The sequence below is a fragment of the Limulus polyphemus genome, unplaced genomic scaffold (assembly GCF_000517525.1).
Source record: "Limulus polyphemus unplaced genomic scaffold, Limulus_polyphemus-2.1.2 Scaffold123, whole genome shotgun sequence".
Taxonomy (NCBI): domain Eukaryota; kingdom Metazoa; phylum Arthropoda; class Merostomata; order Xiphosura; family Limulidae; genus Limulus; species Limulus polyphemus.
Genome location: NW_013665733.1, coordinates 321,177 through 347,469, shown reverse-complemented (window position 1 = coordinate 347,469; position 26,293 = coordinate 321,177). Strand labels below are relative to the sequence as shown.

Here is a 26,293-nt window from a genome sequence, read left to right as displayed (position 1 = left end):
ATCTCATAAGATTATACATTTATATATACTTATTATTTTTATTATATTAACCTTTCAGCCATGCCTGGCTAAAAATACAGAAGTTACAATGATGTGGCTCACATGCACTCATGCTACTCTATCAAATAACATTAAACTGACCTTTGGTCTGTACAAAGTAACTTGTCTTGGCTTTGTTTTAGTATATTAGTATTTTGTAAAATACTATCGCATTTCAATTATAATACATTATATATGTATATAGATTATTGCTATTTTGAAATAAGTTCTTAAACATATTTTTCTTAAAACATAGAACTGTAACTAAAGAAGTAAATCAAACAATTATCTCTTCTAGTTACGACCTTTGTACTCGGTTGCTGCTTAACATAGGTTGCTAAGCCTTTAAAGAATTTGCACGTGGAGGACATGAAACAAAATATTTTTTTTAGGTTTTATATATACATTTGAATAACTAAAAAATCATAAATTACTTCATTAATACCATAGAATACCACTATAATTTAACAAGCTTAGTAAGTAAGATGTATTTTAATCTAAAAAAATATGAAATTTCGAGTAGACTAAAGACTCACCCGACCTCCTTGAAATATTGGTTCAAAAGAAAGAAATGGCAATTCTGTTAAAATGGCTGAGAAAGTGACTAGGAAAATATTCTGAGCTTCCGATTAGTTATTCATGTGATATATAGAAGTAAGTGCATATAAAGGAACGTTTCCAAAAATGGAAAGAGGTGGGCAGGGTGCCACTGTGTTTGATTTATTACATGAGCAAATTGAAAGGATAAGAGGCTCTTATTTTATATTCTAGATTGTCAATATCAGTAATTTGAGTTTCTAACTCGTTTGAAACTACAGATTTAGTATTTTGCCTACACAAACATATAATTTAAACCAGTGCTGCATTCAATATACCATGTGATACATAAAATTCGATGTTTATCTGTATTTTTTTGATATTTGCTTTTAAATTAAGAAATTGAGTAATATATGGTACTAAAATTTGAATTATAATCTACAGTTTGATACCAAACTTATCGACATAAATTCATGAAATAGTTGTTCTATAAAATTTTGAATGCAAGTCAACAAATGAGATGACATGACCTTTCACGTGACATGTCTCAAAAGGATGAATGTCAATCAGTACATTGGCTATAGGTGCTTCAGCATTCATGGTATCAAATAGTATTTTGGTCATGATTGAGTTAACCCTATGCAAATGATAGGGTCAAAGTGTGTGTGTGTGTGTGTGTGTTTCAATATTTTTACAGAGTTATGTTCTAAAATATAAATATAAACTAATTATTAATGTACATTAACCCTATCGCCTCGGGTGCTCTTTACTGCTCATGACACAAGGTTTTAGTGTCGTACATTAAAAATTTTATTATACTACTTTTTGTTTATGGTATAACAATTAGAATAGCATAAAATCTTAGCTAATAATCCATATTTTAATAGTATACAAGTTTTAAAGTCTTAAATTTACAAGGGAATATTATAAAAAATCCTGAATTTCCACTTGTGTGACCCATGTGACACATTTTGTTTTAGCATGTCATCATCCCTATTTTATCCATCAGCCCCCGAGAATGTACAAAATTAAACATAAATTACTCTTCATTTTTATAGTCTTTAATTGTTTTTATAGTTTTCATCTTTTAAATGACATATTGTATAACGTTGTGTTCTGTACAAAATATCGTCAATTTCACTCACAGTACAAGATTCTTTCCTATGGGAAAATTAACGACTAGCTTGGATGATTTTGTAATGGCTTTTGTTGCATAGTTAGAAAGCCAGTAAAATTTTGAAGAGTTAGTGAATTTGTCTACTTTTTGCATGTTATTAGTCTATATTCTTTGTTGTATTATTTAATTAAATAAAAATTATTAAGTGCTTGGGACATTCTATTCAATGCCTAATATAATTTTTTGTGTTCTAAAATCATATTTGAAAGCTACATGCATTATTTTTTAGACAACCACCATAGACAAAAATTAAGCCTACTAAACCACTCAACTTGGCAGATTTTTATATTCCAATATAAGTCCCATTCCCAGTGCCAAATAGTCTCCACTCTTCCCAATTTTAAATGTAAAGTTTGTAAAATTCCCAATCTTGCAGTAATAAATTAAACATACTACTGAAATGGAAAAATATATTACAGTTGTCATAAATATGTGATATTGGGTTAAAAGTTCTGATGGATAATGACTTGTTTTACCAGATGCTTTGCTCAATTTACTGCACGAGTGCTGCTCCCAGGGGGCTGAATAAACAAGAATGTCACAGCTATGTTATTGTTACAAGAACCTTGCTGTTTCTAGTTCTCAGCATGACTTACAATTCTAAATATTATGTAAAAAAAAAAGAACCAAGTGAATGAAAGAAAATTATATTCAAAACTTAGTAACTTTATCATGATTGTATGTCATTAAAATTAGCATCAGTGTTATTTATAATTTAAATTTTTATATTATCTAAGTTTCATTTAGTAATTTCAAAAGAGAATTTAAAAAAAATTCCAGTATTTATTCATATATCATGTTATGAGTCTACATTCCGAAATCTGTTCAGTATGTTTGTAGAACTTCAATATTATTGGAGTTATACTGTCTTTATTATTCTAGATACAATATATATATACAATTCCAAGGTGGAAGTACTCATTCATTGTGCAAAAATTTCCTGTAGGAAGAATTAGATATATGTTGTTTTTTCAACCTACAACAGAAGCTCTGCCCAGCTATACTAACTTTCAAGGCAGTTTTAAAAACCATGTGCTCCTGTTTGATGTACATGTTTGTCACTAATAGAAAAAGCTTGTTTAAACTTCAGGCCTTCATTGGTCCTTCTTGAATTGGCACCAACAGACTTTAGACCAGTAGATAATTTCATTAGGTACCTGTTACTATGCGAGTTGGTGCTCATAGCATTTAATTTTTTTTGGTCATTAAATAGGTTAGTTAGAAAACCAATAAATTATACTTGACCATGGTCACTATTTTAGTGGTTTATATTTTAGAATGCATATTTGAAAGGTTACTTAATTTTTATGTTCATAAAGACTTAGATAAAAGCATAAGGATTAAGTAAACATAAATACATAACTGCACTTACATGTACATAAGTGTATGGAGATGTTCCAATTGTGAGGTTCCACTTTTCAAGCATGAAGACAAAACAAATGTTGTCCAAGCTAGACAAAAAAACTATAAAATTAAAATACATATGAAAAGGTAAATGTTGAAATTCTGAAGATATTGAAATCAAAGATATGGTGACAAATAATTCATTCAAAGAGAAAGAAAAAAATTATTAATCATTTTATTTCAGAATTTTCTAATTTCATATTACTGTTTATTGATGATGTCACTCATGTTGTTAGGATAGAGAAAATAACAGTTAAAATATATAAACTTTTACCATAAAAGAAACTTGATATTCATTTAGAAGGTTATAGAGATTAATCATACGAAATATGAAAACAGTAAGATAAAAAGAAGTATTTTTATTCTTTGCATAAAAATCACCTTGCACTCAGTAAAGGTTTTGGAAATTCACAGACAGATTTTTTACCATAAATGCTTTATTAAAATATCTGATTTTTTCCGTTATGATATTTTACCTCGGCTCACAAATAGTTTTTTCGATTTATACTGCCATCTATAGGCACACATTTTTGCTCGCCACTAGCCTAGATATTCCCATCTACCCTCACGTGTATTCATATGAAGCATCTACATGGTATTATGCAGCAACCCTCCACTAATGACACTACTCCTATTGTCATTAGTGCCTTCTCTTCCGTGCAGCCTATAATCACTTCTTGTTTGGCAGTCCTATTGATAGGACGTGTTTTTTGGTGGCTTATTATATTCTACGTGTCCTGAATCTTGTAGTGGATTGCTTATTCCCAACAAGATTCTCCCTATGGAGTGTTCACTGGACAAACTGGTGTTTCAGTGACTGTGTTCTCAGTGAGATGTTCCAGATCTGGATGCCACACATCTCAATTCCTAGCTCCCATGGTTTTGGTCTCCTGTTCCACATCCCTTGGCTGGGGTGATAGATGCTCTCAGTATGGATTGGACAGGCCTCTGCCTGTATGCCTACCTACCCTCAAATCCATCTGCTTCCCTGCATCTTTTCCATCATCCCAAACACTCCATGTTTAGTTCTTCTGGTGGCTTCCCTTTGAACAACACAGCCATGGTTTTCACTACTGTACTGGCTAGTGGTGTTGTCTCCTGGTCTGCTCCCTTTTTCCCCCACTCTTTTATGTCAGCCCCAGTCTGGCCTGCATCATCCTTCCTTTCCCCACACTCCATCTTCCTGCATGGCTTTTATCTGGTCCCTGGCCAGGTGTACTGGCCTTTCACAGGTGTATCATCCTTGATGTCCCATTCTGTTTGTCCTTCTTCCATGGCTGTGTATCATCGTAAGTGGTACATGTACTGTAGCTGGTCCACATGTTGTGATTATCCTCCTCCTAGTCATGCTCTTTCCCACATCACTTCCTTTCTTAACTGGCTTTTTGACAGGGGCCTCTTGGTCTCCTGTGTTGTGGGTTATCTTGCTGCCTTGTCAGCCAGATTTTGTTTTACACAATGTCTTCCATTTGCTTGTCCTTTCCCTTTTGTTTTGTTCACTCCACCTCGCCCATCCCCCTTGCTTTGCCTCTCTTCCGGATTGGAACCTCAATGTAGTCCTCCATGCCCTTACCTTTCCTTCATTCAAACTGTTGTCCACCTTTTCCTTCTACAGCAGTCCCTGGTGGATATGACCCCTCCAAATAAGGACTTTCTTTTAAATACGACATTTTGTCTGTACCCAGAACGATTTTACCTTGATCTGACCTTTCATGAATGACTTCCCAAACAGGTGCGACATAGGATCATGATTTTTGGGCAGAAGTTTGAATAACGACCTCTCTATAATGACATTTCTTCATATCAATAGTGTAATTTACAGAGACACATGAATACAGTATACAGTATGGAACAAAGACGTCACATGACTGGAGATTGCTTCACAGCTTAGTATAGATATCTTGTGGATTTTTTGAGTAACAGTGGTGGTAAATACAAGTATTGGAGGTTTTTTATTATGTTCGGTGAATCTCATTTCCAATTTTCTTCCGGTTTCACTGGTGTAGAATTCTGGACATTTATTGCACGTTATTTTATAAATTGATACTAAAATCGTACAATAAAAACTAACAACAAAATGCTTATTGATGTAATAACTGCCAAAGTCGTGAACATTCAAAGTGACTGTTAAATGTGCAAAACAAACAAAGATGGACGATTTTTTATGAAATAAATTATGTGTCAGTTTGTAATATTTTGTGTATGTAATAAAAATGTGATATGTGGATGTTTATGAAATAAATGTGATCGGTGAATAAATTATTTTATATAAAACACAAACAAAAACAATTTTAAGTTATGTTTATTGAACTGTTATCAATCATAACTATTATTATACAGTGTTCAAATTTGCTACGTTATCTGTACCTATATAGTATATAAACCATTATGCTCAACCCTTGGGAATAGCAACTGGTGAAGATCGAACTCAGTCATTCATTATCTGGTTATTGATCCTTTGGTAGATAGATCGGTTGTATCTAAGAGGGACTACTGTATCACCTCTCCTTAAAGACCTTTTTCCTCATGCTGTTGGCGTACAGACGTCGTTGATTGGACATGTTTGCTATTTGTGTCCACCACACCTTATTTCACAGTTCCTATGTTGTCTTTTTTTTCCTCAATCGTTCTTTCCTGCCCAAGACTTTTGTTGCTCAGGAGGGTAATTCTACCTTCACACCCATCTCCTTACTTTCTGTATCACACCTTTAATCTGATCCTGATCTCCTCTGTCCAGGCTCTCTGCTGTTATGTGGCACACAGACTTCTTTGCACAGTACCAGTTCCTGTTTGTTTATTCCTTGAAACCCTTTGAAAGTGGTGATGGTTGAGTTTGATGTGCACACATGGTGATGAGGGTCCTTGGTATGGAGGCTCATCTTCCCTACCAGTTCCCATATCTGAGGTGAAAGGTAGAGGACCCTCTTATTACCGTGGGCTAGATATCCCTATCATGATTTGTCAGATGTTGGTTGAAGCATATCTCCAATGTGCCCTAGCCACTCTACACCAGGGGTCACTTGATTTCATTCACTTAATTTCTCTCTGTTTTGATTCTGCCCTTATTGCAACACATTTTCACAATGGGAAAAAAATATACCTGGCTCAGAAGTGGTGAAGTCTCTCATGGGTGTGTTGCCTCCTGTTTATTTGCACACCCCATGGTCTTCCTTTGGGTTCTTTCTAAAGGGTGATCATTTTCTAACCGGACCATCTGCCAACTCCATGTGGGATTCTAGCTATTTGTGAATGAAGGTAAGATACCATGTCAGAAGTTCACATTTTCCTACACTGAAATTATTATTTCCAATAGATACTTTACCTCCTCTCACATTTTCCAGCATAGATTTTATATATACTGTCCAATCTCAAAGAGATTATGGGCTGTACAGAAGAGAGGACACTAGTTACAATAGAAATTGCTTTTTGATCATTTGCATGATAGCATGCAAATTTGAGCCTATAGAGGGCAGTATAAGTTGAGAAAAGCTATTTGTGAAGGAAGGTGTCTATTAGAAATACATTTTCATATAAGAAAATTTTAACTCTGTACAACAGACCTGTAATTTATAATAAAAGCTTGCTAAATTTCATTAAGATACATTTAATATAAATTAAGTTTTATATAGATTCATTGTTAGATGGTCAATCAGATTACACAAACGTGAATCTTAAGACTTAACTGAATGTATATTTGTGTCTTTAAATGGGGGAAAAAAAGAACAAACTGAAAATACTAACTGTAAACAGAAATAAATTTTACACAAAACTTAATAAATGTTATCTCATTTTTGCATCTCATGCACGCTGAGAGTGGTCTCACTTTCCAGGTGAGCAAACTATATACAGAGACAATATGTTTTAATTTGTGTTTGCTAAGAAAAATATTTGTACTACCCATTATTTTTATATTATAGTTTCGTGATATCAGCTATCATTGTAAGGTTACTTCTTTACCTTTGAATGAGTTAGGTCATTTAAAGTAAGTGAAATTCTGAACATTGCATTTGTATTCTTGAGTTGGGTTCTAGGTGGCAGTCACAGGAGTCATGCTGACAGTTATCTAATCCTTTGTAGTTGCTAACTGCTTCACAGAAGGTAAAAAGTTCTTTTACTGATGACATTATTGGTCTTCTGGCTGTCTACCTTTCTAGTGTTTCTCCATATGTTGATTTTCCTAGATATGCAATGCTATACTTTGTTTTCCAGAAAGTTTAATTCCCTCTGAATGTCAATGAAGACTGTCCATAGTTGTTGCTTTTGCCTTATTAATGCAGAGGAGGTTGATATCTTACCAGTAGAGTTGTGAGGACTTGATTAAGGGGTTTCTCTTTCAAGCATAGTAGCTTCATTATTTAGCTTCACCCTTGAATGGCCTGATTGCAGTGGTGGGATTCAGCCGGTTCGCACCGGTTCATGCAAATAGGTTCCTAAAATTTCCTGAGTTTGCCAAACTGGCCCTTAATCCTTTTTTTCTTTATAATGAATATTTATTTTATAAAAACATTCTATATAAACTGTGCATATACTTGCAAGTGTCAACATAATGTTGCAGTAGGTTATAACTTGCTGCTTGTGCACACGGTACACAGAGCGTAGGTGGGCACATTATTTTGCTGTGAGAGGACGTTGGTAGGTTGGCTTCAGTTTTCAGTGCGTGCTTAGACACAGTAGTGGTCGTCTGTTTCTCGCACGTTTAGCCATTTTTATCAGTGTAATTTGTTTCGTATAAATAACACTATATAATCATTTTTATCATGAGTAGGTAATTAGATGCGATAATTTTTATACCTATAAATTTGATTTCCATAGTGGTTATTAAAATTCAAAATTTATTGACATATTAAATTTTAGCCCCCAAAATGAAGCGACAACAGGTTTTATCTGAGATCTGAAAGCTCGAACGAAGATCCAAGTGAACATTCAACACAAATAGGTGATGAAATTTGCACTTCTAATACTGTGCAAACCAGAGATGAATTTCCAGTAACTGCTCTTCCTGACTGCAGGTTGAGTAATTCCAGAAAAAAATATGATGGTTTGTTTGTTCACAAGAAATGGTTGTAATTACTGTGCAAGATTTGATTCCTTGAACACAAAGGGAATTCATGTATCGATGGAATGGAAAAGCTGCAGTTTTGAAGCATCAGGAAAGAATAAAATCATCCAACAAGCATCTTTCAGAAGAAAAAAAATGAACATTTTTCATCGAAGGCACACCAAATATGCATAAAACAAGTAAAAGATCATGATATAATTACCAAATGTATAGATAAAATGAACCAAAAATATTCAAGCTCTACCTGTAGAATTTTTAATACAATTTACAGTATAGCAAAAAGAAGTATGCCATTTTCAGACATTTAAGATGAAATTGAATTACAAGTAACAAATGGGTTGGACATGGAAGTGGGACTCCATTCTCAAAAAACTGCTGTTAAAATAGTTGATCACATTGCAAGAGAAATTTGAAAGGAAATATTTACTAAAATAATCAAAAAAAAGATTTAAAGCTTTGTATCATCATTGATGAAGCTTCAACCATATCTAGTAAATCAGTGCTCATAATTTTTTTACAGGTCGTAGATTATGATGTTTCTCCAACAATTTTCCTTGATTTGGTTGAGTTGGAAGTCCAGAATTCTGAAACTATATACACAAATTTGTTAAAAACTTTACACAAAGTTGGATTTGATATTGGATATTTGAAAAAAAAATTGGTCGCATTTTGGTCGGATGGTGCAAGTGTGCTTGGTCACAAATCAGGGGTGAGCACCAGACTTATAAAAGATTTTCCTGACATCATCATTTGGCATTGTTTGCATTACCACCTGCAACTTGTTTTAGATGATTCTATTGCTGAAATAAAACAAGTGAATCATTTCAAAATGTTAAAAATCGATAAAATCTATGCCATTTTTCATCAATCAAACCAAACTTTTCAGCATTTCAGAAGCACTTGGACTAGAGATTATAAAAATTGGTAGAGTTTTAGGATCAAGATGGGCTGTTTGCAGCTTGAAATCAACACTTGCTGTATGGCATGCTTATCCAGCTTTATACAAATATTTTTCTTCAAACAAAAAATATTCAGGGATGGCTGCCCATTTTCGCAACAAACGCATCTTAGACGATTTAGCAATAATGATAGACAAATTGCAAGAAATTTTGTTGCTTTCTAACACCCTTCAAGTCAGACATTTAAATATTGCAAGAGCTGAAAAACTTATAAAACGGACCATTTTGGCTCTTGAAATGCTCAAAGAAAGTCGTGGAACCTTTGAAAAGAAAGTTGAAGAAACTATATATTCTGATGCCTATTAAAAATATTGATTTTACAGAAAACTAAATATATGGAAGCCTTCCTCGTCAAAAACTACTGGAAGCAATCATTAAAAATATGAAAGCCAAGTTGATGGATTGTGACCATATAAAATCAACAAATAATAATACACAAAATAGTGATATAATTCACAAACTATTAAGCATACTCAAGCCAGTTTCGTGGAATATTGATGAAGTTGTTGTCCCTTGGAAAGCTGCCAAAGAAAAATTGTGTGAATTGAATAAAGTTTTCCATTACAAAATTAACATCAATGATTTCCGCAACTATTTGGAAAATGTTTTAATAAATCGCTACAATCACGAGATTCCTAAAACTGTACAAAAGGCTAAAAATATACTCAGTGCTGTTGCCGTTAGTTATGCAAAGGCAGAAAGAGGCTTTTCAGCTATGAATATTATATATTCAGATAAAAGAAGCCGCCTTACAGTTTGAAATGTTGCAAATTTGATGACAACTTTGATTCCTGGGACCCCACTCCATCAGTTCAAATGTGGCTGAGAAATATCCACACAGCCGAGGATAATAGGGTCAAAAATAGAGCAAATAAGGACTATGATGAAAATCAGTTGGCGATTTGGAAATATTTAAAAGAATAGTGAGAAGTGCCCACTACTGCCTGACTCCCGAGCCAGTGTGTGGTACCCCCTAGGCCTGGATCACCTAGGTTAAGAGGCTGAGGCCACTGGAGTTCGCTTACTGCCTCTCCTCTGCTGCCACCAACGATGACGAACATTTTTTTCTTCTATTGTTATTTTCATGTTGTTATTCTGTGGTTTTTTTTTACTTTTATTTGTAAATAAATTTGTTAAAACAGACCTTTGTTTCACTCCATCCCCTCTTGGTTATGACTATATATAGATAATTAAGTCGTAAATCATATATTTAAAGGAAAGTAGGTAAATAAAAAATTGCAATTATTTTTTTAACTGGGGAGCTAACCAGTTATTAAAAATTTTGAAACCCACCACTGCCTGATTATCTTACTTTGCAGTTGCTTTGCTTTCTACTGTCAATCTTGGGACCAACCACTATATTTTGGGAAGTATATCTTGCAAATGGTAATTTTGTGTTGGTGATGCTGTCTGTTAGGCCAAGCTTAAGAACAGATAATAGAACTTTGTATAGAGAAATATCATGTTACCAAATAGAAAATAGGTCAGTGTGTTATTAAACACAAAGACTATTTAATGTCTCATAATTTAAAAATTAAGAATAATTTTTATATTTTACATAAACTCTTTGCAAGTAACTAGATCCATTGGATCGACCCCCAGAACTCTGAATTTGAGGATTTTAGTAAACATTAAGTTAGTTGTATGTGAAAAAATCTGGTTTTTTGATAGTTTTTCTACTAAGGACTTGTCTGCTGAATTTCCAAAGCTTTTATTGAGTCAGTTTGAATGAAACTTAACTGAAAGGCGATTTGAATGTTAAGAATAAAAATACTTCTTTTCATCTTACAGTTTTAATATTTCATTATCCTAACCTCTAGAACCTACTAAACTAATATACACAGATACTATCATCATCATCACTGTTTTAACTTTTGTTTATTTGTAATTAGTGCCATTTATTACAAATAATGCTTTTAAACTAATAAAGTACAAAATACCATTATATAACATTTTTGGGGCAAATATAATCGGAATGAAATAAATTCCAACAAACAAAACTAGCACAATTATAACCTAAATTTAAGGTACTCTTTTTGAACACCCAATTTATTAAATTATTATTATTTAGCAAGAAATTATGTTTTAGTGAATCATTAGAATGGTGATGATGATAGTATCTGTGTAGACCACATGTTATAGTGTAAATGTCTTTGTAGGGTACACACTATAGTAGCACCCCTACTTCTGTCTATGACATGTGAATAACCAATCAAAAGCTCAGAATGTCTACCTAGTGGATTTCTCAGCCAATATGAAGTATTCTGGTGCCAAATTTTTTCTTTTTATGCTAGAATCGAAGTGGTAAGGTAAAACTTTAGTGAGCTTAAAATTTCATATTTTTTGGACCTAAATACAGCTTAGTTACTAAGCTTGATAAATTATAGTGGAATTCTCTGGTATTGATGTAGTAATTTATGTTTTTTTTTGTTATTGTAAAAACTTCAAAAAATTATTTCGTTTCACATCCTCCACGTATGAAATTTAATAAGGCTTAGCAACCTGTGGCAAGTAGCAAATGAGTTCAAAGTTCATAACTAGAAGAGACAATTGTTTTCTATAATTCTTTATTTACTATTCTATGTTTTAAGAAATTTAATAACTTATTTCAAATAGTAATAATGTATATACATATATAATACATTAAAACTGAAATGTGACTGTATTTTACAAAATAGTAGTCCACTAAAACACAGCCAAGACAGGTCACTTTGTAAATGCCAGTTTTATATTCTTGGATACGGTAACATGAGTGCATGTACGCCACATCATTGCAACTTCTATAATGTTAGCCAGGCATGGCTGATGGGTTAGTATGATAATAATTAAAATATACATAAGTCTATAATGTTATGAAATTTAAGCTATTTAGACTAAACATTTGTGTTTTCATGTTATAATTTGTAGTCATTCTAGAATGAAAAGGCATTATATTTAATTATTTCCTAACTCTTTTATGGTGGTCACGAGGTCATTCAAATTGACCTAACCCATACAGATACAGTAGTGAAAATAACAGATAAAATATAAATTTTTTTTCTAAAAAAACATTTGATAATTATTTGGAATCTTAAAATCAAAATCACTTTGCATGTTGGATAGTCAACATTCGAAAAGAAAAAAAGGCATGATAAAAAAATGTTACTTAAGAAATCTTAAACCTTTATATAAAAAAATATTATGTTTTGCATAAGAAAGCCTTATAGTGTTTACTAATAATTGCGGAATTTTGTAAAGATATGCATACATTATCAAAAATCATAGTATAATTACTCTCATGGTTACTTTTTGTGAGTACGAGCTGGGTGGATCCCACCCAACCCATAATGGTAGGGTTAATTTGTTTTATTCATGTTCACTGATATCCATCAGATAGTTATAAATATCCACAGAATGCAAATTCTGGAAATATACAGAGTAGTAATATTTCAAACAAATACACAAGCATATAATTTAGCAAGTTATAACAATCTTTATTTAAACAAATAATGAAAGTTTTCTACTTTGCTGGCCAGCTTCTGATTTACAGCATGACTGTAGCTGGCTGTTGAAGCTGGAGAGAGTTGCTACTCAAAAAGCAGGTTCAAAGAAAGATCTGTTATCAGAGAGAGAGAGAGGATCATGGAGATATCCCATTTTAATGGCAACTCAAGGTGTGATAACCTACAATCTTTTAGATTACTCATGTGAATGACTATTCCAAATAAGCTTATTCAAAGGATATAAACTCTCAATATATACTAAATAAGTCAAGTTGCCGAAAATTTCTAGAAGGTAATGATTAGTTAATCTAGAGCATTAGTGTATGTTTATGACTTTTTTTTTACATGCAGTTTACTTGGAAGCTAATAACTACATGCAGAAAAACTCTGAAAATCTTGAAAAAAGTTACCCAAATAAAGATATATTATACACTGATTATTAATGACCATATTTACCCTTTAGACATAGGCTTGTGTATTTTACACAGCCCTGTAATCACCATAGAACCCTGAAGGTATACACACTACAACTATGAAAGTACTTAATGTATTTTTATGAGATTTGGCAGGCTTTTACTAAACATTACAAATATTTTGTACAGGTTTATCAATTAAATATTTTTACTAAAGATTTGTCCACGAATATAGGGAGTAAGAGTGTTGACTGTTCCGAGTGTAAAGTGATTTTTATGTTAAGATTAAAAATACTCTTCTTCATCTCAAAATTTTAAATTTCATTTGTGTAACTTCTAAAACCTGAATAAATATCAAACTTTTTTTTATCTGTTATTTTTCTCTATCCTAACTCTATATGGACTCAGCCAATTTGACAGCTTATAACCACCACAAAAAGTACAAAATAAGTTTTAAGTTACCTTTTTGCTTTCTAGAATGATTGTGTATTGTAACAGAAAACTACAATTGCTTATCCTAAATAGCTTAAGACTCATAACAGTTTTATTATTTATTGCCCTTTGAATCATGCCTAACTAATAATCCTGCCACACAACTTGTAAATCACTCTGTGAATGTGTAACACACATTTCCATGTTGAATGATGTAAAGCACAAGCTTCTTGTGAACATAAAGTAGTTTAAATTTTGAATGCTATGCTGTAAAAGGTTGTGACATGCACACTTTGATTTACCTGAAGCTAGAGGGTTAATATCATAAGACATTCAAGGGTAGGTCATAAATGTTGGATATTTACATTTATAAAATTGAAGTGGAAGCTCATCTATGGATGGATGGACATGTTATATTTCTCTTGTACATAATAGTACATGTGATCATATTTCTTTAGTTTAGGAGCCTTTATCTTACCTACCTAACTATTTGAGAAAAGATCATTGGAAATCAGTGTCACATGTGGAATGAACTGGGTGGGATTTTGTGTTTAGATCTATCTGAAAGTGTTTCAATTCTGAATGATAAAATTGTTTATCTTTCACTTATTTGAAGGGAACAAACTGGACTGTTTTGGAGTTGCTTTTGCTGTTGTTGCTGCATGTCAAATCCTTGGATATAGTGATGTTCATCTTGCTTTATCAGAGGATCATGCATGGGTGATTTTTGGAAAAGATGGAGAGGAAACAGCTGAAGTTACATGGCATGGTAATGTAACCTTTCTTTCAAACTTTTAATTTTAATATATATAAAGAATTTGTAATATACACTTAGTTTATATTGCTAGCACAACAAAATTATTTATCTGTGTAAGTGTAGAGTAAAATTCAGGTGAGTTTTTTTTCTTATGTTACTGTTTCTGTATGAAGTTGATAGATGCAACATGTCTTGGAACTATCTTTTAATCATGGAAATATACATACTATAACTCTGAATCTATTAAGTGTATCTTCACAAAATTTTGGAAGCTTTTAGTAAACATTACAAGTCTTTTGTACATTAGAAGTTAGGTTTTTGATAAAGTATTTTTACTAAAGATTTGTCTGAACCTTTACTGAGTCAGTGTTCAAATTGAGAAAGAATGGAGGGGAACACTATTTTCCTTGTTAATAGGAAAAAAAAAATAATTCTCACATAAAGTTATAGACTAAGAGTGAGTAGATTTCAGGAGAACCCTTTTTAACTTTTTACAACTTAAGTGTTGGTCTAAGTAAAAAGTGATTTTTATTTCAAGAATAAAAATACTTCTTTTGACCTTACAGTTTTCATATTTCATTTGCATAAACTACAAACTCGTAAATGAATACTAAAAGGTTTTTCAGTAAAACTATATATTTGATCTTATTATTTTCTACCTCAAAACTAACTGTAGTGAAATCATCAATTTAGAGTGAAATAAAAAGTTGAAAAATACAAAAAATTAATACCATCTTTTTGTCTATAAGGACTGCACTCTGGAAGAGAGTCAATTCCAAATTAGTTATGCTAACAACTACAGGAAATCATTGTTAAGGATTGCAATCTTGCTTGTGCTTTTTAACTTTGTCCAAGGAGGGTAAATAACAGCTAAGAGTGGATTTAAAAAAAAAATTGAAAACACCATAATCAGCAAGGCAAATATGAGAATTTCATTCACTTTGATCATATAGCAAACTTACTTTCCAAGCCAACATGATTTGATGATGAATGTGTGAATCGGTGTACTTTAAGACAAATTTCCATTGGAGATCGATAGGCTGCTCTAATTGGTCGATAGAACAAATTCAACTAGAATAGAGCCAATCAGTATCAGTCTTACATGAATGTTTTCCTCGAAAGAATAGGTGTAACTTACAACTTATCATACATACACACAGTTTTCCAGTTCATTTGTTTTGTGCAATGCAATAACTTTTGGCAATGCTGGTTGGAAAGTTGTATCTTTTATGTGGTCAAAATAAAGAATCAAAGATGTCATCAACAAGTACTACGAGAAATAATTTTTGTTCCGAGTTAAGCAATTTGCTCTTGGCAATTTAGGGAAAACAATTTATAGCTTTCCTTGTGCTTTTTTTTTAAATGAAGGACTGCAATTGCACCTTCTAACCTTTTCATTTTTGTTGTATTTTAATTTTATGGTTTTTATTATTTTATTTTGGACCTAGTAATGTGGATAAAAAGTAACAAGTCACAAAAGAAACTCATTACATGTTTTTGGTAGAGCTTTATATAAACTACATGTGATTTAATGTCCTATTTCATGCAAGAGCAATTAGGGGACTGCTAGTGTAATTTTAGATATTTTACTTTAGAGAATTTTTATTCAAAATAGTAGAAAATTTCAGTTTTTATATTTTAGTTACATTTGTTAAAAATGTATAACAATAAATAAGAATATACACTAAAAACAAGAATTTTAGTACTTAATTCAGAGTCCATGCCCTTTTGTTGTCAGGAGCCAATCTTCATTACTCTTAATTTTTTCTCATAAATGTGGGTCTCCAAAAACAGAATTCATGTAACTCTAATTTATGTGACTTTCTAAGTAAGCTATAACGAAGTTAAAATTCTCTTATCTATTCAGAATAGAATAAAAATGATCATAGAAAAACAATAAAAAAAGACTACAGCTAACTGTATACTTAATGTATTCTAAAATGAAATAACTGCAATAAGTATTATGTAGAGGAGAATCTGCTCTTCCTATTTATTTACAAGAATGGCTATCAAGCACATAAAGTTGATCAGCAATCAATATCGAAAGACAGAGAGAAAGGAGGGTCTTTTCTGGTAGTTGTGACAAATTTATTGAAGGCTTAGATTTTGTATTGTTGCTTATAATTATCTAAATATTGTGTTCCTTATTGGTTGGAAACTTTAGAAGCCTGTTATTGAAGGTATAAAATTCTGAAGTGGAAAATTCAGAGCTCAGACATGTCATGTGACACAAAAAGAAAGACAGTTTTTTGAATATTTCCTTTTTAAGTTCAGAAATTGACACTTAGATAGTATAAAATCTTGAATTATAAACTACACTTTGATGCCAAGTTTTATTGGCATACATTGATAATGTTGTTTAATTAAATTTTGAATGTAATTCTGAAAAAGGTCATGGCACACTTTGACCTGTTCAAACTGAAAGACTCAAGTGATTAAATGAAATATTTTAATCATGCACATGGCTATCTTCTCACTCATAGTGAAAGTCTAATTTAGACTACCTAGCTTTCAAGCAAAATTATTACTTTGATTATTGTTGGTATTTTAGGATAGTAACTGTAATGGAAAAAAATATACTCATATTTAATAATACAGGCCTGCATATTTAAAATTTGTAAAAGTTGTTTTGCTTTTTAATAACGGATTTTCCATAATTCATTTATGCAGATTTTGAAAATAATATTATTTTTTTTCTGTCATGTAAGAAATTTTTACAAATCGGGAATAAAAACTATTAATTATTAATTATTATTTCATTTACCACAATGAACATTTTTTATTATTAAGTTTGTTAACAAAAATACAAACAAACTGAACAAAAGGGAAGAACATTGATGTCAAATGAATATGCATCCTCATTCATCCCTTTTTTCGTTTGAAATCTACGTCTTTTAGTCTCAAAACTATATGTTATGATCTCTCTTTTATGTATCACGTTATGACGTTTTGTGAAAAATCTATATGTGATGGAGAAAAATGGATATCACTTTTGGATTCAGCATACAGGCATTTCTGTAGAACATGTAAAAATTTCAAGATAATAAAGCCATCGCTGGCCTTTGTAATTAATCTTGTAAAATACTCTACTGTGAACTGCAATTTTGAGCTTAGCTGTTGAGTAATAATGTTACGTAAAGGAGCTTTATATTATCTTAAGGAGGGAAATACAACTCATTTTAGATTCTTTGTACTCTTATTTTTTTATTTTTTTTAACAGCAAAAGTATTTAAGGTTTTACTTTTTGTGTAAAATCTGCTGAAAAGCCCCAAACATTATACTGTGAAAGAGTGGACAAATTTATATGAGTAATTTTTTCATCCACTTTCTTCATCTTGGGCATCTTAGTTGTTAACTTTCAAAGCAGTCAAAATGTTTTTGTTGTTCTTTCTGTTTAGATAGGTATTTTGGTATTTTTTACAGGTTTAGACAGAGTTCTTTAATGTCAGGATAAAGTAATACTATTAAGTGGGTCAAAAGCCATATTTGAATTATTTATAATGATGTTTCTGATATTTGAACATATGCTTTCAGGGTCTTGCCAACATATTGAATACATACACTATTAAATATGTTATAGTGGTTGCTTAGTTTTCCTTGGGAACCATTATTGGACTACCTCAAGTGCATTCATGTTCTGTTATGTCTTAAGTAATTATTTCTCCCAGTCTCTGGGTTCCTGCATTTGTTTAGTAATCATTGTGGAAGCAGATATTTTTATGTATTCGTTTGTCTACATGAAGCTCTTTGACATAGATGTGTTTATTAATTGATTATTACTCTCTCTTTCCTCTCACCTTTGAAAGCTGCTATTTTTGCATTTTGCAAGAAAGAAAAAATTGTCTAAAGAAAATATTTTGCCACAGGTTTGTCTAAATAGCTTAATCTTTACCTTTCTACTTGGAGATTAAATTGCTAATGTTTACTAGATACCATCACCATATGGTCACTGTTATTTTTGTTTTTAAGATATGCAGTAATCTTCTGTAAATCAAATAAATTGATAATCAGATAATTAAAACATGTTTATCTATCACCAATAAGGGCACTGATGTTTTTATTTAAGAAATGTGATTGCAATTAGAAATAATTAAATAGCCAGTTAACCAGTTTATTTATGTACATTGTTTGAATAGGATAAAAATATGATATTCAACAAAGATTTGTGTCATCAGAATATTTTGCAGTTGCCTACCATACTAACCAAACGGAAAACTTAACTAAATTTATCTGATTTAATAATTTTATTTCACTCTGTGAAAAAAAAAATCCCAAAGAAACTCATGTTTACAAACACTGAAAATAAATAAAACTGTAGTATATGTATGTATGTGTATTAAAAAGTATATAATTTTAAAAAAGAATTAAACATCAACAAGGTACCTTTATTATGTCTTAAGGAATTTTAACACAATTGATTTCACAATCCACAAATGAAAGGAATGTTTACAGTAACTTTAAAAAAAAGAAACCTTACGCCTGTATATTTACTCCTCTATTATGTGGTAGTCTAATTTTTGTCTATCCATTCATATTTAAACTTTCTTTACAGCTGCTTTCAAGGCTGTGTTTCATTAGTAAATGATTAAACTACTTGATATTGCACCACAAGGTTTGAACCAAGGCCTGTACAAATTAAGAGAAATGTTTGAAAATCACCAAATAGATAATTTATTATTAAGGGGTGATAGGTGCTTAAGAAAAATAGTTATTCTTTGGGATGGATAAAAAACATTAGAAAAACATCGACATTTGGGATGTTTTGTTTATTGGCAAAAACTCTCTTGCAGTTGTACAGAAATTAAAATGTTAACTTCTTTTTTATTTTTCTTCATGAATTACAATAAATGTTAGAAAATGACAAAACATCAATTATAAAAAAATTTTGAGTTAAAATTGTTAAAATACAGTTAGGATTGACATAAAATCAACTTAAAAAATTTGTATGTGAAAACTAACCATAAAATTTGTCTCAAAACATTTTATCAAGTGGCAAAAAAAATAAAGCTAGAGGAACTTTTATCTTCAAACTAACAAGCAAAATAGTTTAGAATTAAGTTTCTTTTTTTTTAACTTGAAAATGTATCATACACACACATTACTGCAATGTTTAACGTTTAGAAACAATGAAAGATTTATTAACTTATCATTCACCTACTTGTAACAATATTCTGTACACTTCACCATACTTATTACTCCCAACAATTTATTATTGTTCTACATTTTTATAAGTGTTTTTGTCATGTTGGAGTCTTGAGTGTTATATCTATAACCATTTCAATACTCAAATAATTTTTAACCAGTGAAGGGAAGTGAATAATCATTGACTCATTTTATTTATTAGGCAAACATGTACTTAGCTAACATATAAACCTAGTGTTTTTAAATATTTTTCCAGTATCCTGAAAAAATGAATTTTTTTTGCTAAACTTTTTTAAAGACCATTGCATGTCTTATTTGGTTAATTTGACTTAAGTATGGCAAAGGCTACCTATATACTAAGTTTCTTTGTTGAAGTTGTTTATCATGTCTATCACTTTCTTACGTCCTCTCCTGTGTGTGGATTCTAGCCTGCTCTTTATCTAGGGCACATTATTTTGTTTTCAATCTGTTTAAATTGTATTGGAAGTAAAGTAAGCAATATTTATGCTAGAATATAATTTTTTCACTAGGAAAAGGCAATGAAGATAAGCGTGGACAACCGGTTTGTGGTCCAACAGCACAAAAGTCTTGGCTGTATTTAAATGGCCACCCTGTGAAATGTAATCGGCACACAGAAGTAGCTGCTTTAGTTTCAGGAATCAATCCTTCAATCAGTGCTACAGCTGACAGCAAAGAGTTGGCTACACTTCAACAGGTAATTCAATTTTTATTGTTTGTTTTATAAGGTGTGATACAAACTTCCCTTATCTAGTTAAATGTTTCTTCTGTGATTTCTGTAGTTTAAAGACATTCTCATGACTTCTGGGTTCTTAATCTGATTCTACGGACCTCCCAATGTACCTTAGAGCCTGTTAAGACTTATGTTTTGAAAGTGGGATTTTTTAAATGATAATTACCTAAAAACCTATATTTTTTCAACCAATTTGATTCACATGTGTATGTATTTTTACAAATAGGTTTTATTTTTTAAGAGGTACCTACTTAACTTACGAACAGATGAAGTTTTGAAACATCATGTAATTATGTCTCTCTGTTAGAGATGAAGCATGATACAGAAATAAATCTGTTATTCTACAAATACCAGTTTCAAAATGTGGAAAATACAATTTGTTAGATAAAGGACTTTGGAGAAAAGAGTAAGGCATTTCACTGTAATTGTAAACAAAAACAATTGCCTGATAATTGGTAAGTATTACTTGGTAAAAGATAAACATGTTTTGGCCCCAGTAATATTGAGATTTTATGAGTGGTTTAGGTGGGAAAACTGTTTTTTTGAATAATTAAATTAGGCAGAAGACCTACACATTACTTTATTTTTCTAGTCAATGAACCCATAATATGTATCTTCTTGTTGTAACTTACTTTTTTAGTAATGGTCTGATTTTGTTCTATATAAGGACTACAATTTCTCAAAAGTGTCTGTTACCCCAAGACAGTGAACCAAAAAAACTTAATTGAATGCCATCAAGATATAATTGCCAAAGCTCACCCTGTATGGGTAGAATTCAGAAGTGATCATATGATATGATATTCTGCAGTGTATACAGAGAATGTTGAGTCATGGATTGGGGGGTTTGTTTTTCTCCAAAGTAAAAAAGCAAATTCCATCTTTACTCAGAACAGCAAATGTGAAGAAAAGTATTACCAAAGATGTACTTCTGCAGTGTCCCTGAAAGTGTTTTGTTTCAGTTGTAAATAAAACCAAAATTAAAAAGTAACAAATATTTTTATTTCTTGATTTTGAAGTTCATATGGCATGCACGTTTTAGTGACTTCACGACAGTAAAAACTGCAATGTTAAGCATCACTTATGTGATGTTATTTTAGTATTTACTGATTGATTGACCACACATTACTCTATAGAGGTGTGAGTGGTTAAATCAGGTGACCCCTCCAGTAGCTGTTGACCCCCCTTTTGGGAAAACAAAAACTGCAATAGATATAAATGGTTGAAAGTTACATTACTAAAAGTTTCTCTTATGGGACAAACGTGCCTTTCTGTACCAAAACACAGTAATATTGCACACAGCCATATTTGTACATAACTCCACTTTGCACACATTACCTTCATTCATTGTGATCAGAATGCAAGGACATGGTAGTGCTTAGCCATTATCCATTTTAGGTGACAGAAAAGACAGCTTTCTATTCCACATGTTATTTTTCCTGTAAGAAAACATGACTAATTGCCAGTTAATGAACTTATGTACCACATGCACTGGAGAATAGGTAAATTGAGTGGCTTACGTGATTCTCTACATTCAAACTGAAATAAAAGAAAAATACAGACATCTTGAAAAATTTAAACATTAACTACAATATCATATGAGAATATCTTATCTTTAAATTGGTACTCAAATTCTTTGAAATTTAGACACTACATAGTGAAGACAGTAGCTTCTCCTGAAGCAAGGAAACCTGTTAACAATAAGATAAACATGCTATGTGTAAACCTTGCAGGATATCATCTCTTACAAAAAGTTTAAAGCAACAAATTACTGTGATTTGTTTTGATAACAGTATATAACAGTTGAGAAATGGAGACCACTAAGTTATAAAAAAAAGGGTAAAACACAACTCACCATTGAGTCAACATTGTAGTTATTTGTGTCATCAACCAACACTAGAAGTACTGAATTATTTTCCTGGGAAAAAATGATATTTTGTGACATTAGACTCTTTGTTTCTAACAGTAGTAAAGGTCCCTTTGGTTTGGTTGTAATTTTGATGAATTCTGTTATATTTTCTCTTGGAAGAGGTTTTAATTTAGAAAGTTGCAGTGAATGTTGTATTAAGTCTTTCTGGTACATCAATAGGAACAATATTTCATTTGCATGTAGGGGAACAGCAAATGGATTTAAATTTAGTACTACTCATAAATCATTAGTATTCAACTTAATGTTCACATCATTATTAATGTAACTTTCACCTGCTATGTGCATCTGATGATGCATAGCTATACACTGCTTTAACAGTTCAGAGTTTGCTTGGTTCCTATCTATAAACAGGGTTTCATCTGGCTTTTGATATTTTTTTTTGCCAATTATTTTGACAAATCTTTTTTTTTCCACCACTTTTATGTTTTTGAGCCAAAAATTCTTAACTCAACTTTGTGTTAATTCTAACTATTTAAACCATTTTGAAATCAAAAATATTTTACAGTCCACATTTGTAACATTTATTTAGTTTAATTCAGAAAACAAAAGAAAAGCAAATGCCCAACTTTTTATTTCTGAGTAGCTTCGAAGAGTTTTGACTGTAAAAAACCTACTTGTAGATGTGTCCTGTCCTTTTTTACTGTTCCTCTCGAAAAGAAATTGAAGAATTGTGAATCATTGCCTTCAGTAAACTTTGTTTCAGTCAAAATTACAGAGCCATTACCAAAAATTGACCATCCTGAGGATCTTTAGTACAGATCAAAAGTATTTGTATGACATGTGCAACACGGTAGTGTCAGGTCATTGTTCAAGAGTACTGGTACAATGAACCATTCTCGCTGGTTAACAACAGCAAACAGGATTTTGCACCTTTACGTCACAACTTCTAACCCATCCAAGAAGATTAATTTATTATTCACCTCCACATGCATTAGTAGGTACTTCTGGATGATATAATGCTATTATCAGCAGATATACTTTAGCCTTTGGCAAAATGTTTTGCACTCGCTTAATAACCTAAGCCTCACAGAGCAAGGCAGTGTTTGGGTTATATTAAAAAAATTATTAAACCTTTAACATATGAATTTTAAAACATAAGTAATACATAATTAACTAAAAGATAAAAGTATCTAAAACTATCTATCAATCTAATATGTATCAAGGTGAGAAGCAAAACTAAGTGCTAGCAAGGACAAAAATTGCAACAATGCTAAGAGTGGTTTGATGCACTTGTTAATGAATACTGTGTGCCAGTTTTAAAATAACCATTTGTGAGATTGTAGTTTAAAATTACCTATTTCTGTTGATTATAAACATGTATGTCAAGTAAGTACATGAGGCTTGTAAATCTGAAGTCTAAGAATAGAAGGTGGGTGTCTACTGTCGGGGCGATAATGTTTATTTCTTGTGTTCTTCTGAATTGACTTAAATGAACTTGAAACTTGGGTGTATAAATAGTACTGTAGGTTAAAAATTCAGTCTAGACATAATCTCTACACTGTACATGTGCTATTATTTATGTAACAGAGACAAAAAGTTAAGGTCTGTGAACACTTGTATGTCACGTAACAACAAAATTAAAGTTTAAGTATTTTTTTTAAAGGTTTATTTTGAAATTAAGGAATTAAAAGTTAGATAATATAAAACTCTGAATGATAATATACATGATAATGATAATTTCATTAAAATACATTGATAGTAAAGTTGTTTAACTCTTTCAACCCAGGCTTGGTCCCTGGGACCAACCTCGTAACCATTTTGTGCTTGTTATAGTTTTCATGCTATAACTTTTAAATTAGTAAGTGAATGTTAATGAAATTTGGAAGATTAATTGTAAATATTACAATGCTTTCATACGCAAAATATAACTTTTTTTTTAATTAAGTCTTAAGGTTTGTAAAGCTATGTTTCTCTCGTGCCTTTTTTCACATCTTGCCCATCTATCATGCAAAGTAATATTCATTTTAAGATTAAAAATACTTTTACGCATCAGAAAATTTTGAAATTTAACATGCAAAATCTTTATAATATCCAGATCGTTATCAAACATTTCTTAAGAAAAAACTTCATTATATTTTTATCTGTTATTTTCAATAATTAATCTCTCTATGGGTTTGATACATTTGACTAATCTTGCAGCCACCATAAAAAATTAGGAAATACACATAAATTATGCCTTTTTCATTCTAGAATGAAGACAAATTATAAGACAAAAACATAAATGTTTAGATGAAATAGCTTAAATCTCATAACATTATACGTTTTATATATTTATTATATTGACCTTTCACTCATGCCTAGCTAACAATACAGAAGTTACAACGACATGGCTCACGTGCACTCACGTTACTGTATCAAATAACATAAAGGTGATATTTTGTCTGTACAAAGTAACTTGTCTTGGCTGTGTTTTAGTCGACTAGTATTTTGTAAAATAGTCTCATTTCAATTATTATACATTATATATATATTGGTTATTGCTATTTTGAAATAAGTTCTTAAACTTATTTTTCCTAAAACATAGAACAATAAATAAAGAAGTAAAGCAAACAATTATCTCTTCTAGTTACGACCCTTGTACTCGGTTGCTGCTTGACATAGGTTGCTAAGCCTTTAAAAATTTTGGAGAATAGTAGAACTCTACTATAATTTATCAAACTTAGTAACTAAGCTGTATTTGGGCCTAAAAAATATGAAATTTCGAGCAGACTAAAGACACAACCTATGTCCTTGAAATCTTGGTTCAAAAGAAAAATATGGCAACCTAAGAAAATAAAATGGCTAAGAAAGCCACTAGGGGGATGTTCTGAGCTTCTAATTGGTTATTCATGTCATACATAGAAGTATAAGGGAGCATTTCCAAATATGGAAAGAGGTGAGCAGGGTGCCACTGAGTTTGATTTATTACGTGAGCAATATTTTAGCAAATAGAAGAGATAAGAGGCTCTTATTTTATATTCTAGCTTGTCAATATCAGTAATTTGAGTTTCTAATTCATATGAAATTAGAGACTTTGAATCAGTGCTGCATTCAACATACCATGTGACACCAAAAAAAATTGATGATTATCTGTGTTTTTTTAATATTTACTTTGTAATTAAGAAATTGAGTAATGTATAGTTCTAAAATTTGAATTATAATGTACAGTTTGTTACCAAACTTATTGACATAAGTTCATGAAATAGTAGTTCAATAAAATTTTGAATGCAAGTCAACAAATGAGATAGCATAACCTTTCAACTGTGACCCGTCTCGAAAGGGTTAATTAAATTTTGAATGCAACTCAGTAAAACTTTGTGATGTGCACAGAAAGGAGTTTAAAGAGATGCGTGATAGTCAAAGGGTTAAAATTATATCAAGCAAAAAGTCAACATTGTAAAGATGTAATAAACTTGTATTTTAAAAATTGCCTTTTTATTATACCTTTATTATGTTAATTTTGCTAACAAGCTCTTGTAGATAATTTAGTTTATGCTACTTCTCACTATTTTTGTATAAATGTCATATTTTTGTTTTCCCAAGATACAGTTCTTTAACAATGCTGTTGAATTGTGTAATATAAACTAAAACATATAATGGTTTACATACTACTAATAAATAAAAAAGTAGCACATGGGTCATTATGTTTGGAAACTTGCTCTGTAATAAGTTTCCTCATTTAGTGGAATGGATTAATGTGCAGGTGTTAGTAGACCTGTCACACCTGTGTTTTCCAGTGTTATGACCAGAGAATGTTCTCTTGGTCATTTAGAAATTATTGCTCTACTCTGTGGAAGAGTTCAACTGTGAATTTTTCAAAACAAGTATATAATTATACATATAAGTGTACAATTCAGAAAGATGTTTTCTTTTACTTCAGCTGAAGAGTATGGAAATTCAGCACCTACATATTACTGAAATGAAAACCGTAGGATCAGAAAACAAAAATTTTGTTTACTGTAATATGTCCCACCTGGGATTTTTAATGTGACTCAAAAAGTTTTATTGACAAGAGATGTCAAGAGTGACAAGAGATGAAGGAGATCATGGATGGCCTAATTAAGGAAGGGATAGTTGAGAAATCAGATAGTCCTTGGTCAGCTCCTGTTGTGTTAGTCCAGAAAAAGGATGGGACCCAACGTTGCTGTGTGGACTTCAGGGCTCTTAGCAGTATAACTGAAAAGGAGTCATACCCGTTGCCAATAATTGATGATACTCTTGATGCCCTAAGTGGA

The 26,293-nt window shown here is 31.4% G+C and overlaps 1 protein-coding gene across 5 annotated transcripts in view; it reads left to right on the top strand.

The window, feature by feature from the left end:
• The window catches only part of LOC106472730 (menin-like), a 68,531-nt gene that overhangs the window by 11,940 nt on the left and 30,298 nt on the right, over positions 1–26,293 (top strand). For 3 of the 5 annotated variants that reach the window (XM_022402124.1, XM_022402128.1, XM_022402121.1), the window contains exons 2-4: positions 12,691–12,828; positions 14,119–14,271; positions 19,932–20,116. In XM_022402124.1, coding sequence (XP_022257832.1) covers positions 12,691–12,828; positions 14,119–14,271; positions 19,932–20,116 — 476 coding nt within the window. The remainder of the gene's footprint in view (positions 1–12,690; positions 12,829–14,118; positions 14,272–19,931; positions 20,117–26,293) is intronic. The other 2 variants (XM_022402132.1, XM_013933391.2) reach the window with 1 other exon arrangement.